The sequence below is a fragment of the Temnothorax nylanderi genome, unplaced genomic scaffold, assembly GCF_030848795.1.
Source record: "Temnothorax nylanderi isolate EJ_2023f unplaced genomic scaffold, tnyl_v1.0 TNYL_tig0004_pilon, whole genome shotgun sequence".
NCBI classification, from domain to species: domain Eukaryota; kingdom Metazoa; phylum Arthropoda; class Insecta; order Hymenoptera; family Formicidae; genus Temnothorax; species Temnothorax nylanderi.
Window position 1 is genome coordinate 1,055,977 of NW_027249066.1, and position 13,335 is coordinate 1,069,311.

At 39.5% G+C, this 13,335-nt stretch overlaps 3 protein-coding genes across 4 annotated transcripts; 1 reads left to right on the forward strand and 2 right to left on the reverse strand.

The window, feature by feature from the left end:
• Positions 1-114: 114 nt before the first annotated feature.
• Positions 115-1,357, reverse strand: LOC139773503 (uncharacterized). The gene is made up of 2 exons (XM_071707968.1): positions 709-1,357; positions 115-603 (listed from the first exon to the last, which is right to left on the reverse strand). The coding sequence occupies exons 1-2, from the start codon at positions 1,154-1,156 to the stop codon at positions 392-394; spliced, it is 660 nt and encodes a 219-aa protein (XP_071564069.1). The 5' UTR covers positions 1,157-1,357; the 3' UTR covers positions 115-391.
• A 778-nt stretch (positions 1,358-2,135) lies between these two features.
• Positions 2,136-3,534, reverse strand: LOC139773491 (protein YIPF1). Its single transcript, XM_071707962.1, has 4 exons — positions 3,251-3,534; positions 2,772-3,157; positions 2,520-2,700; positions 2,136-2,450 (listed from the first exon to the last, which is right to left on the reverse strand). Exons 1-4 carry the CDS (start codon positions 3,447-3,449, stop codon positions 2,254-2,256), a joined length of 963 nt encoding a protein of 320 aa, XP_071564063.1. The 5' UTR covers positions 3,450-3,534; the 3' UTR covers positions 2,136-2,253.
• Positions 3,535-5,613: 2,079 nt separating this feature from the next.
• On the forward strand, positions 5,614-13,187 carry Lhfpl (LHFPL tetraspan subfamily member 5 protein). Of its 2 annotated transcripts, none has more exons than XM_071708081.1 (6): positions 5,614-5,957; positions 6,093-7,024; positions 7,712-7,906; positions 11,306-11,393; positions 11,856-12,010; positions 12,103-13,187. In XM_071708081.1, the coding sequence occupies exons 2-6, from the start codon at positions 6,808-6,810 to the stop codon at positions 12,333-12,335; spliced, it is 888 nt and encodes a 295-aa protein (XP_071564182.1). In that variant the 5' UTR covers positions 5,614-5,957; positions 6,093-6,807; the 3' UTR covers positions 12,336-13,187. The 2 variants fall into 2 exon arrangements, with proteins under 2 accessions (XP_071564182.1, XP_071564173.1); XM_071708072.1 differs by having other exon boundaries at positions 5,614-5,934.
• Positions 13,188-13,335: the final 148 nt, after the last annotated feature.

Below are 13,335 nucleotides of genomic sequence, written 5' to 3' on the forward strand. Positions count from 1 at the left end.
AATCTATTATTTTATTAATGACTGACTTAGACGCCGTTACTACAGGCTTATCATTTTTCTTTTTACTTAACAACTGATAAATCCCTTCTGAACTAAATTGAAAAATCATTGAACTAGATTAAAAATCATTTTTATTCGAATTCGACAGGATATTACATATAGCAAATTATTATATCGCATCAAAAAATTATTTCTTATTTTAATAATTATCTCATTTCAAAGTTGATTTTTAAATTGTATTTAAATATAACATTTTAAAATTTATGCAATCATAAAAATACAAAAATGTTAGAGTTACAATATACAATTATCATAGCTGAATATCTAAATAATAGAAACTCAAATCAATGTACAATTTAAAGCGAATTCAATTGTAAAATGAAATACAAAATTACATGTTTTCTTTAATAGTCGCTTTATTTTCTAACGTTAGTTGTCGCTCTAATTCAACTGTACGCTGACAACTTTCTTTAGCTGCTATTTCCAGTGCTCCTCCTGCTTCTGCTTCGTATCTCTTATACGTCTTGAAATTTATTGGTGGAATATTTAAACAAGCTAACAATTTGTTTAAATTTGTGAAACCTATTCCGCTGTGGATCAGTCCTAGAAAAAGATTTAACTTATGTATATGTGGCTGTTTATTTATTGTATATTAGGCTTGTTTTTGAAGTATTATAAATAATAGTTTGCTATATAAATAATACTAACCTATTGCTAATTTGGTATTAACATCAAATCGTGAGTTGCGTCTTGATTTTCCAGGTGGAGTGTGTTGCTTTCCCGTTACAACAGGATTAACCAATAAACATTTATGGCATCGTATGAGCAAAACAGATCCAAGGCCTCGACGTTCTTCTTGTTCAATATTCTTTAATGATAAAGTTTCTTTGCAAGATGTGCACCATAACTGTTCACCGAGAAATTTTAAATCCACGATTCGGCGTCCTTCACCAGGCTCATTCGAAAGATCTTGTTCTTCATCGATATCTGTTGATTCTTTCTCCGCAGTACTTGTATTTTCCATACAATCATCTGGTGTGGTTTCGACTCGTGTCTTCAAATTACGTTTCCCAGTATTTGTCTGTGCTAACCGTTGATAGTACACTTTTTCAGTGACAACTTTTCCTTTCCACATGTAACGTTTTACTTTCGGCATTTTCGTATAGCGCAAGCGAAAACTAACCTCAAACGATGCGTCTGTATATTACACGTGCTCGGAGCACACTGGAGCACACTTCGCGTGCTTCGCGTTCACGCAGCTGATGTCGAGTGAGATCAATGCTACCAACTTACAGAAAATGCGACGTTGCCGCGATCAAAATACTTTTTTATGAGAGCTATTGTATTTAATTTATTAATAAATGACGTAAATAAATAACGTAATATAATTTCATTAGAATTTTTAAACAGTAATTACTATGTTTTGTTACTTTTTAAAGATTTTCACACTTTCAGATTTTCGTTTGTGTCAGTTGCAAGTCAGGTACAGTCTTTCTAAAAACCATTAAGGGGATGCTGGAGCCGCAGGCGAACTCGATCAGCGTCGATAAAGAAGTGCTCACCGACTATATCTGTCCTTGTATAGACAAGGATATAGACAAGGATAGCACCTAACCTTGCATCTTCCACTGGTCTAAGTAATATCTTTTTTTTTTAGGCTTTAAATCTTACTTCTGATTGCACGATATTATTCCTGACAGTTTTTTGTAGAGGGCTGCATCACTATTTTCTATAGAAAAACTGCAGAATTTTTGTATAAAGCAAATATTGTCGTCAGGTGAAGACAATATTTATAAAAATAAAATTTTTTTTTAGTTTATCAGAAAAAATCATGTACAGCCCTCTACATTTTTGTGCGTACTTTAATCGTGTAAAAGGATTTTCCATTCTGTTCAGCCAATTCAAAGATATTGCTTAGACCGATTATGCCTTGTCGCTGTCACTCCAGGATCCCCTTAAAAGTGAAAGTTTACATACGAGAAAATATGCATAAAAATGTCTCTGTAGCTCTTAAAAACACAGGCAACCGTTATTTTAATAAAATATTAATATAAATATTACTTTCCAGTAAAGAATATCTTCTTAAATATGTTAATTAGCTTTATGTTACGTTTCTTAAACTTTTGGCAGAGATCTTACGGGTCATACAACCTTTATTCTTTATTCTTACCTTATCATAGTTTACAGTTTATAGTATAAATATTTCTACACGATTAGCGCCATATGCAGTACATATTTTGATTGATATATAAATCAGAGATGATTGACAGAACTGTTATTTTGCGCTACGTTATGCAACACATTGGCCTGCGTAGAGGATGCTATTAATTCAGTCACAGTTGATACGGTTGTGCTCTTAGATGGCACGTGAAAGAAATATAGCATGAATCCAGCTGCCAACAGCAGATGCATACCCAGAATTACAGCAACATATATAATTCTATGTCTCCCTGTAAAATCAATTATATTTCTATTAAGACGGTCTTAAATAACTATGAATACCGGCCCATGTCTCTTACCTGCGATTACCGGTAACAATGATCGTAGTAAAACTCCTCCAGATAAAAATGTCACTAGTATGACTAGACTCCATTGCAACCAGCCAATTTGAATTACCCACAGGAAAGCTACTGGAACGTAAATGCTTAAGGAATATCCATACAGACACAAAAGTTCTAAGAGTCCTGGGACGGCGTAAGACTGAAAAACAAAGATTATATGATATAGTGACAATGAATATTCTTGCTAAAGCAAAGAAAAGTGCTTGATACCTCGATCAATTCCTCCTCGGTGTTCCTCGAACTGTTGGTCCACTTTAACACACCCCACAGGGCTAGCGGTAGAAGCCACGCGTATAAAAATATAAAAGTGGCCGCGTATGACACAACATGGAAGTCGTATCTCCAGTGATAGTTGGTAGAACTAGCGGTCTGCAAATAGTTGGCCACGTTCTCGCTGATCGCGATGGAGAACACCAGAGTCACGCATATCCAGAAGGGTCCGTACAGGTCTGGATTTGGCCTTATGTGCGTAATAAGATAATTATCGCTACCGTGCGGTATCATGGATCGTTTGAGCCTTTCCAAGACATCGTTTGTATTGACATTAAAGAACTTTTGGTAATACTCGATTGTCCAAAAGTTGGGTTGGGCAGTACCTAGGAAACACCATCATTTAAAATTGCCTATAATACTTGCCTATCGACAGGAAACGGAACAGAGAAGCTCTTTAAGAAGCTATAATTAAAAACCTTCTGTTTTATTGGGCATTCCTTGTAAATCTTCTATAATGCCGACCCCCATCGAGTCATTTGGGAGGTTATTGAAAGGCTGGTGAGTGGAAGCCCCGGTACCCAGCTGTCCCTCCGAGTTGCCGGCATGACTTATCGATGGGAAATCGTGGAAGGATATAAATTGCGCGTCCGTGTCTTTTGATTGACCACCGTCCATGATTCAGTTATTCTTTATCTCCAGTTTGACAAGTGATGTATACATCGCAGGAAACAAACATACATACATGCATACATACATACATAGGCCACGTTCCGTAACGCGCTATGCGCGCATTTTCTATAGTAAACGTACAGCCTCATCTACAATAGACGCACAGGCCGCGTCGCAAGTCGCAGTCGCAAGAATTGACCAATCACAGTCTATTGTTCTCCTTGCGGTCGAAGAATAGTGAACTGTGATTGGTCAATTCTTGCGATTGCGACGTGCGACGCGGCCTGTGCGTCTATTGTAGATAAGGCTTAAAGGGCCATCTACAATGAGTCGCAGTCGTAAGAGTCGTAAGAAATTGACCAATCACAGTCTATTATTCTCCTTGCGGTCGAAAAATAATGAACTGTGATTGATCAATTTCTTACGACTCTTGCGACTCCGACTCATTGTAGATGGCACTTTAAGGCTGATTTATAGTAGAGTCCCTCTAATAAGAGTCGCGACATCTTGAGTTTCGGCAAAATAAGAGAGAAAGAGAAAGCGATATGAATGTATGTTACTTGTATATCGCTTTCTCTTTCTCTGTTATATCTCTTTCTCTTTCTGTTTCATGTACTTTTGCTGAAAAATGGCGGACCAATCAAAAGTTACAGCCTGTTGTCGCGACTCTTATTAGAGGGACTCTAGATTTATAGAGGCCGTAACCGTTGATTTAAGGGGATCTTATAGTGAAGGCCGAACTTCCTCGATGTCGATAATGTCGAACATTTTTAATTCCGTTCTAATTCGTTTTCTATCATTTTCTATATTACCGGCCTATATCTGCCCTTGTCTAACGAGAGGCATCTGTCCTTGTTTCGATTGCTGCGCCATCTCTCGCTACACGCCATACTGCTCTTCTTGTCATTCCGCATGTATATTTGCATGTCACACACAAAATGCATAACGTCGCATAAGCATAGCATAAGACCGCTGGACCAATGAGCATCTTGCGTAAATTAATATGGCGACATTATGCTGGATGCTCATTGGTTTAGCGGTCTTAAGGCTCAGTCACAATGACAAAAATAAGGAATAAGATAAAGGAATAAGGAATAAGGGAATGTCGCATCTCACTTCAGTACACGTACATTAAAGTGAGATGCAACATGCCTTATTCCTTATTCCTTATTTTTCTCATTGTGTCTGAGCCCTTATGTTACGCTTATGCTAAGCTATGCAATTTTGTGTGCGATGGCCTTTAAGGTCTATCCAGACTAAAGGTGCGTTTTCACTCATGTCGAGATGTAGGCGACATCATATATCGGAGTCGCCTACGTCGTGTAACGTGGTAGCCTACGTCGTGTAAGATGATCGCCGACAACGTGTAAGGGCCATGAGCAGAATCGCCGATATCATGTAATCATGGTCGCCGTCATCGGCGTTATCGTATAAAGTCGGTGGTTTTTGCGACATTCGCCGACTTCAAGTCGACTTGAAGTTGACTTTCGTCCTTAAAAAAGTCGACTTCTCTGCCAAGTCAGTTTCAGTGAAAGTCGACTTCAAGTCGACTTAAAGTCGATTTTTTGCTCTTAGGGATGTATTACGCGAAGTTATGTATTACGTGAAGTTATGTTTCTTTTAAGTTACGATTCAGACCGTTGTGGTATCTATATGTATTGAGAAAATACACGTATTAAACAACGTGGCCGGTTCGACCCATCCTTTACCCTTACAATATATAATTTTATTACTATATATAATTAATATAATATTATTTCTATACATATATATATATATACATATATATATATATATATATATATATATATATGGAAGATATATATAGAATTAATTATTAATTCCTTCCGATCTGACGTACGATTTAAAATACCTAGCATAAACATATAAATATTATTTATTATTATTAATAACATTAAGAAATACATATATATTTGTGTTAGCTAGAGAAAATAATTCCTCGTAACTTGTAAGTCCCAACGAATAAAGCCGTTATGTCCAGACGGAGAAATCCGACAAAGCCAACAACACAGCGGCGTGCCACCTTTTTGGTGTCACCTTTCTCTTCGTGGCCGCCTGGGATCCGTGAGGGACCCCTTACCGCGGTCTCCTCTCTCTCCTTAGTCATTCTTTTTCTCTCTCTCTCCTTCTCTTTCTTGTTCCCTCTTCTCACACAGACGGCTCACCTGGACGGCCATCTTAAAGCGCGTCGTCGTATCGCGCTCCTCGTCTTTCCTCCAATCCAAGTTGCATTTTCCGCTCGTCCTTGTAGCCGGTCGCCGCGTCGCGTGCGTGTGCCCGTCGCTGCATGTACAAAATCTCGCGACGTGCAGCAAGGCTCCAGCGATCGCGCCGGTAGCACTCGTCGCGTCGATCGTGCCTTCCACCTGCCTTGCTTTCTTTCCTTTCACGCATTCTCATAAGGTCCTGACGTTGCTGACGTCATTTGTGTTCTTCGGAACCTTTCTCGAGGAAGTCTCCAAACGTTACGGTAAAAGTTGAATTTTCTGCCGGGTGAGAATTCACACAGCCGGACGTCTTTTACGTTCCTCGTCATTCATTATTTACTGTCGCGACTATTTGTTCTTTTAAAATAATAGATTAGATTTTAGGTATATATGTTATTTAAAAGACTCGTTTTATCAACAGCTCGCTCCGTGCATCCTTCTGCATTCCAAGACACGTCACTCGAGCGGAGGAAAGATACTCACGCCAACTCGGCGATTGGTGAACGTGCTCGAACGTAAATGTCACGGACGGCGCAGCCGTTGGTTTAACGCGGACACGAGCGTGCGATCGTTTCGCTGGTTCTAAACACAGCGGGACCGGCGACGGGGAAACAGCTTGGGAAGTGAACAGAAGACCCCGTGATCTATTGTGAAACAAAGAATAGAAAGACAGTCTCCGCGATTCGGAGAAAATCCACTCCGCGAAGGGAGAGCGACTTAATAGCAAAATCGTGTCGTGATTGTGTGTGTGTGTGTGTGTGTGTCGTTAGCGAAAGTACGGTTCTTTGTTCGCGTGCGGGGAGTTTCCTCCGTCTTGCGCACGGCGATCCCATTGTTGTCGAACAATTGGATCTCGTTGGAGACCGGAGCGTCCAAGAACGACGACCTTCTCCGCGCGGGTGTGATAACCGCGCGAGTCGGCGCGAAGCCGCGGAATCGCCGTCTCTCTTCCGGCGATTTAATCAGGCGATTTAATCTCGCGGTCGCGCCTCCGTTCCGCGTGTGGGATTTGCGGAGCCCCGATGTTATGGTCGAACGGCTGCGCGAGGAAGAATCGCTGTTAAACGACGCGCCGCGCCGGTGATCGGGACATCGAGTTATTCGCGCTGACGGGAAATCGCGCCGCGGCTTCCGGGATGGGTTCGAAGATCGAGTACGTCGAGTCCTCGCACATGTACGCGACCAATTACATCCGCAATTCCAAGGCGATCGGCGTGCTGTGGGGTATCTTCACCATATGCTACGCCATCATCGGCGTCGTCGCGTTTGTTACTCCAGAATGGCTCGGCGACCTGGAGCACGAGAATCCCGGGAGATTCGGCCTGTGGACCAGGTGCAGCTACGGCGGTAACGGTACGTTTGCGCTGTGCCTTCTTATTTTTACTCGATGTAAGGAGAGAATATAGAATTTTATTTTTATTCGATCTATAAATGACTATTTTAATAATTGTCACGATATAATACGACTATTGGTTTTGATCAATTAATCGTCAAGACGTTTCGACCATGAGTCTTTACTGTTAATGATTTGGTTTAAGAAAAGAGAATCTTCTTTTTCATTTCTATCCGACTGTGTGTGTCTGAAATTATTTCGAAATAATCTAGCTTATTATATCTTTGGTCGAGCAACGGAAGTAACCCACTGTAATTTATAAGGCAACGTAATATCTTTTTTTCATTTATCTTGTCGCACATAATTACTTACACTGTTAAACTCGTAGTTTATATACTCAATTTGAGTTATTTTTAACCATTTCTACAGGTTGCCACTGCTCCTACTAAAAAAAAATATGTCGTTAATTCGACAATGTTAATTTAGCTAAACTAATGGAGTTAAACTGTTTTTTGTTAAAATAATAAATTTCGATATACATGGTAAAAATAACAAAATGTTATTTAACTCAAGGTATTGATTTAAATTTTATCTCCTTTAATATGTAACAGTGTAATTTTGTTTTTCTTGATAATAACCTGTCTACATTCCAAGTCTGAGGGATAATTATTTACATATATTATTAATTCGAAATGTTTCGTAATTAGGTGAGTTAGGCGAGGAATGCATCGGCCGACTGGACGACCTGTCGACCATCGCCAACGTTCCCTTCCGCGCCAGCACGATTCTAGTCGGGATCGCGGTGATAATTGCGCTACTGGCGATCTGCGCGATGCTCATGTTCTTCTTCTGCCAGAGCACCACCGTGTTCTACATGTGCGCCTGGATGCAAGTGGTGTCAGGTAATTATCCGGTCCCGCCTCATCGGGAAAACGTCGATCTCTAAATGCCAAATGTCGCGCGAGACGTTCCGCAACTGGCGCATCTGTTTTAGAAAGCGCGACGGATTAGCTATAGGCTAATTCGCGCGGCCCGTTACCGCAATCTCGACCGTAATTCCTTATCAGCCAGATGCAATTGCAAATTGCGCTGATGCGCCGCACCGCGCCAAGCCGAAGCCGGGAAGTGACGCAATCGCCCCGCTTAACGCGTCTTTATTGTACTGAACACTATCGATCGGTTTCATCTCCGACAGCGGAGATAACGGCTTTAAAACGGTGCCGATCGTCGCCGGAAATTGTCCTCGTGTCACGGTCCCGCGCCCGCGAGAAAACTTTCGCAAAAATCTCACAGGAGAGATCTTGTTAAATATGTGTGCCAATGTGCCAAATAATTAAAAGCTCGCTGTTCGCGATGCATCTTTCATTGCGCGAACGCAACTATTTATTCGTGAATAAGTTAGAAAGCGCACGGTAACCGCAGAAATAATCCAACGTTGCTTGCGTAATGCGACTGAAATAATAATAATGGTATTGCAAGAATAGCCGCTTCATTGATGGATGACGTGTCATCGGAAACATTCACGTTGGCTGAATCGTTAGAGGAGTTACTAGGCAGTTTTATGCGTGTATTATTTTCTTTTCAATTACCTTTTCTTTATATAATAGAGAAGAAGATATAAAGGCATACTCTGCTTCTTTTAAGAATAATAAGATACATAAGATATAAAAAGAATAAGCTACATTTATACATGTATATTAATAGAAATATAAATAGATTAATTAGAAACTTTTTATAATTAAATTATAATTTGTTTCTAATTATAATTTTAGGCAGTATATGACAGCATTTCGACCTAAAAGAAGTCTGACTGTGAAAAGCAGAATATTTTTTTGTATTGTAACGTTTATATATATAGACTATAGACTTCTTTCCAGTTGAGATGCAGTTGTGTTCTGCCTGAAATTATAATTGGAAATGAATATAGCTCATTCGCGCTAAATATGCTGATACTTTCTCCAGATAGCTCGCATTATCCAGGCGCATGTATAACTTTTAGCATTTCCGCGCCGCGATTTCTAAGCTCGTTATCGGGAATCCGCGTCACGTCACTGGAGGACAGACGAAGGGTTTTCTCGCTTCACAAGCGCGTTTTGAGATGCACGCCGTACGTCTTGCGGCATCGAAGGTTCTTCTTTTGCAATTGTAATCATGGCTGATCGTCGCCCGCGGGTCGCCGACGAGTCGTGTGGCGGCCCAGCGAAATGTAGAATAGACCGTTATAACGTGCCCAAGCCAGTCTGCATATACCGTTCGTCAACGCCTCTATGATTAACGTAAACCAACTGCAGTCGTCGGTCGAATCGATATATGTAGAATCAGAAATAATCTATCGAGACTTTATCTGCATCTTTAATTTGTATCCAAATTAGTTTTGCAACCCGATGACCTACTCCTTTAATGACGACACATAGTCTCAATAAGATATGTACGATTCACATTCATGTACATCATAATAGTATCTCTAGATTATGCGCCTTACTGTTCAATTTTCGTGTTTAATCAGTAAAGTTGCCAAATCGCTCTTTATCTTCTAGTTACAAATAAGGTAAATTTCTTCGTTTACTTTTTACAACGACGAATAAATTCTCAGTAGTGCGTGCAGTCGTTGGTCGAGTCACTGAAGTAAACTATCGAGACTTTATCTCTAGGCTGCATTCTAATCTCGAGCGTTAATTTGTATCCAAATTAGTGCAACTCGGTGACCTACTCCTATAATGACGACTCGTAGTCTCGATAAGATATGTATGATTCATAGTAGTATCTCTAAATTATGCGCTTTGCTGCCCAATTTCCATGTTTAATCAGTAAAGTTGACAAACCGCGCTTTAGTTTATTTAGTAAACAAATAAGGTAAATTCTTTGTTTACGCAACGATGAATAAACTCACAGTATGCGTAATAACGCGAAAATTGCACAGTATGCGCCGCAAGAAGCTGACTAACAAGTTGACGAGCGTGTAATTTATTAAATGGCGAACGAACGGCGTGACTTATATAAGCGGACTTACATACATCTGGTAGCAAAGTTTCGGCAGTGTCAGCAACAAAGATTCATTGCAAGCAAACGTTACGCTGCCGCATGCTCGAGTCACGACAGTGAAAGTTACACGCCGAGTCGCACTCGATCCGTAGCGTGAAACACGAAGAGGAAAATGTATCACCGCGAGAAGCGAAATGACATTTCAAGTATATGAATTGTAGGAATTATATAGGATGTAGCCAGTGATAGCAGCGTTTACCGTCAACCCAGAGCAGGCTCTCTGAACCTGGAGTATACAGGAAGATTACGATATGCATTACAAAATCATTAGAAAGTATAAAGAGCGAGTACGTGCGCAGGATGTTGTATAACAAGCAAAGCCAAACAGAATTAGCAAGAATAAAGAGATGTAAGTTACCAAACCAACCGTAGAAGTCTACGAAGTGCGAACAAAGGCAACACTGTTAAATATTAAAGGATGAAATTCAAACCAATACCTTGAGTTAAACAACATTTTGTTATTTTTAACTATCATGTGTGTAAAATTTATTATTTTAACACAAAACCGTATTATTTTAACTTTATTGGTTTAGTTAAATTAACATTGTTTTAGTAAAGTTGACGACATTCTTTTTTTTAATAAGAGTAGTGGCGAATAGGAATAATTATTACAAACGACTCAAATTGAACATAATTTAGCACTACGAATATAACAGTGAAAAATGAAAACTGCAGGTAGAAAATGAATGGAAAGTATATAAAATGCAGAGTGCAATGGAATCGAAGAAAATGATTGAAACCGAGCTCCGTGTTCCACCGTGCGTGATTCGCGCATTGAAATCGCTCGCTCGCCGGGAAACAATATCGCCTTGGCTCGCTGGTAAACGTAGCAATGGCAGAAAAGTTACGGTTGTTCACAAGTCCCTTTCACTACCGGCCTCCACATAACCACCTGCGCAATTACGTCTGTGTAAATGCGAGAGCGCGATCCACGCCCCTGCTGCATCTAACTGCGATGTGGATGCAAATAATAGAACCATAAGGATAAGGGGCGCCGTATTATTAAAGTGTATTAGACCTGCCGTAATAAGTCCTATATAACATTGACCATTGACCATTTATCGTTTCTCGTCAAACTTTCGTCACGCTTCGGCGCTGTATAATTATCTCGAGAAGGAGAAAAAATTAAACGATTATGTACGAATCACAGCGCAAGAAATATTTATAATCTGTCTAGCGGCTTCCAGTGACAGCACCATTGGATATATAACTGGATGCTTTATGTAACTATAATAATATACCGGATGCTTTCTTTTCAGCGATCTGTATGGCGATCGGAGTGTGCATCTATCCTCTCGGTTGGGACTCGCCGGTGATCCGCGCCGTATGTGGCGCAGCTGCATCCAGGTGTGTATTTGTGCAGGTCACGCGCGCGTACGTAGAAAAGAAAAATATGAAAGCAAGAATGAAAAATATTTTTGAACGATTTCTTTTATACACTCGCGGTTTTTACTTGATTCTCGAGAATTGGATGAAATCGACAAATAAGTAGAATTTTATTATCAACTTATCTGGCGTTTAATTTGCGAAGGCATCGCGAACTCACAAAAGACTTTTTAAATTAACTTTTGGTACAAAAAGAGGATTTCTTAAAAAAAATCAATTCTATATTCATTAGTCTACGTTAGTGAGAAAATTTTCGCCTTAGAGATTTTATATTGTAACATCATATATCTCAATTAGACGCTACTTTCGCACGCAAATTATTGCGAAGCGATAAATAATAGCAGCACTGCCTTATACGTTGAAAACATAATCGCGATAGCAATGAACGTGAGAAAAACAGTAATCAGGAAACTATTCTTTTAGATACAATCCCGGTGCCTGCGCTGTGAGATGGGCGATACCGCTCGCTGCAATCGCGGCTCTGGATGCGGCCACCTTGTCCGCTCTTGCCTTTATTTTGGCTTCTAGACACGTGAGACTGCAACCGGAACCTTTCAACAACGGATCTTTGTACAAAGGTGATTAATAGCAAGCAATTCTTAAAGCAATTATTAAAATCTTTGCGTCTATTTAACGGGAAATAGCGTTATTAATTTTTCATTTGTCTTAGGCGAAGTAAATCCGGGCTACGTGAACGAGGCCCAAAGCGTGGCTGGCTCTCGCAAGTCTCTGTCCTTGAGACCGGTTCTCCTAGTGGCTCCGCCCGAACAGGACCGCTATAGCGAGCTCTCCAGGGCGAAGTCGCACTCGCATCACAGTCTCTACACACCGGCGCCGTCGCATCCGGTGCATACCATGTCTACGAATACTCTCAATCATTCACAGCATAACTTTCAGCTCTAAGACGCCTGATCGTTGCGAGTATAAAGGATTAAACGGGCCTGTATATAGCTGAGATATGAGGTGAAGCTATATTGTATGTACATAAGATGAAACGGCGGAGCGTGAAACTTTTGTGGAATTTGCGCGATTTGAGCGCAATTGCTTAGATCATCGCTTTCGCGGTGTTAAGTTTCACTAGGAACGGAATTTCATGACGATGAAAACTTATGTATAAAACGGATACGACTGACAGCTGTTTCATTCAACGACTGAATGTTTATTATTGCGTGCCGTGAATATTTCCACATCTATGTGGTGTATTTTTAGTCTTATCGTTATCGATATGTGCCGAAAAGAACTGTCTTCCTTAGACTATTGACTTTTTACATACATATATACAATTATTACGAGTAATTATTGCAAAGTTAATAAAGATTATTACAAAATCTATTAAATATGAAATTAAATTTCGTTTAATTATAGGTATTAATTTACAGAATAGTCCCTCTTATTAAGGAAAATGGAATATTTTTCCATTCAAATCTTCTCTTAATTCTACTCTTAGAATCTCATACTTGTGTTATTAATATATATTATGTTTATGTAATTAGAAAGATTAATCAAGCAATTTCGTAGTTTTGAATACTATATGTTAAGTTTCATACACATGTGTTGTGCAATGTAAGTTAAATGATAATTCAAGAAAAAAATCATTCTAGAAATTTTATCGACCCTATAATCCGTGCCGTATTATCGGAGCAATATATATATTATTCATATTATATAATTATTTAAGTTCTTAAGTACTCATCCATGTGCCTTTACAATGTAGTGTCGAGAATAACACTTATGAATTAAATTTTTTATCATGAAGTTACTATTCTGTATTTTACATAGCTACGGAATACTCGTGCAGCTCCACAGCTTGTAATTTTTTCGACGAGATGGTGTATAAAGAGGTATAATTTTTATGTAAATAGATTCTCCTTTTCGGTGTGCAATATCATAATACTCAATAAAA

Coding starts and splice junctions, on each gene's coding strand:
- LOC139773503 (XM_071707968.1), bottom strand. CDS start 1,156: ATGCCGAAAGTAAAACGTTACATGTGGAAAGGAAAAGTTGTCACTGAA. Junction 604..708: donor TAATACCAAATTAGCAATAG/GTTAGTATTATT, acceptor ATCTTTTTCTAG/GACTGATCCACAGCGGAATA.
- LOC139773491 (XM_071707962.1), bottom strand. CDS start 3,449: ATGGACGGTGGTCAATCAAAAGACACGGACGCGCAATTTATATCCTTC. Junction 3,158..3,250: donor AATGCCCAATAAAACAGAAG/GTTTTTAATTAT, acceptor GGTGTTTCCTAG/GTACTGCCCAACCCAACTTT. Junction 2,451..2,519: donor ATTGTTACCGGTAATCGCAG/GTAAGAGACATG, acceptor TTGATTTTACAG/GGAGACATAGAATTATATAT.
- Lhfpl (XM_071708081.1), top strand. CDS start 6,808: ATGGGTTCGAAGATCGAGTACGTCGAGTCCTCGCACATGTACGCGACC. Junction 7,025..7,711: donor GTGCAGCTACGGCGGTAACG/GTACGTTTGCGC, acceptor TTTCGTAATTAG/GTGAGTTAGGCGAGGAATGC. Junction 11,394..11,855: donor TGTGGCGCAGCTGCATCCAG/GTGTGTATTTGT, acceptor CTATTCTTTTAG/ATACAATCCCGGTGCCTGCG.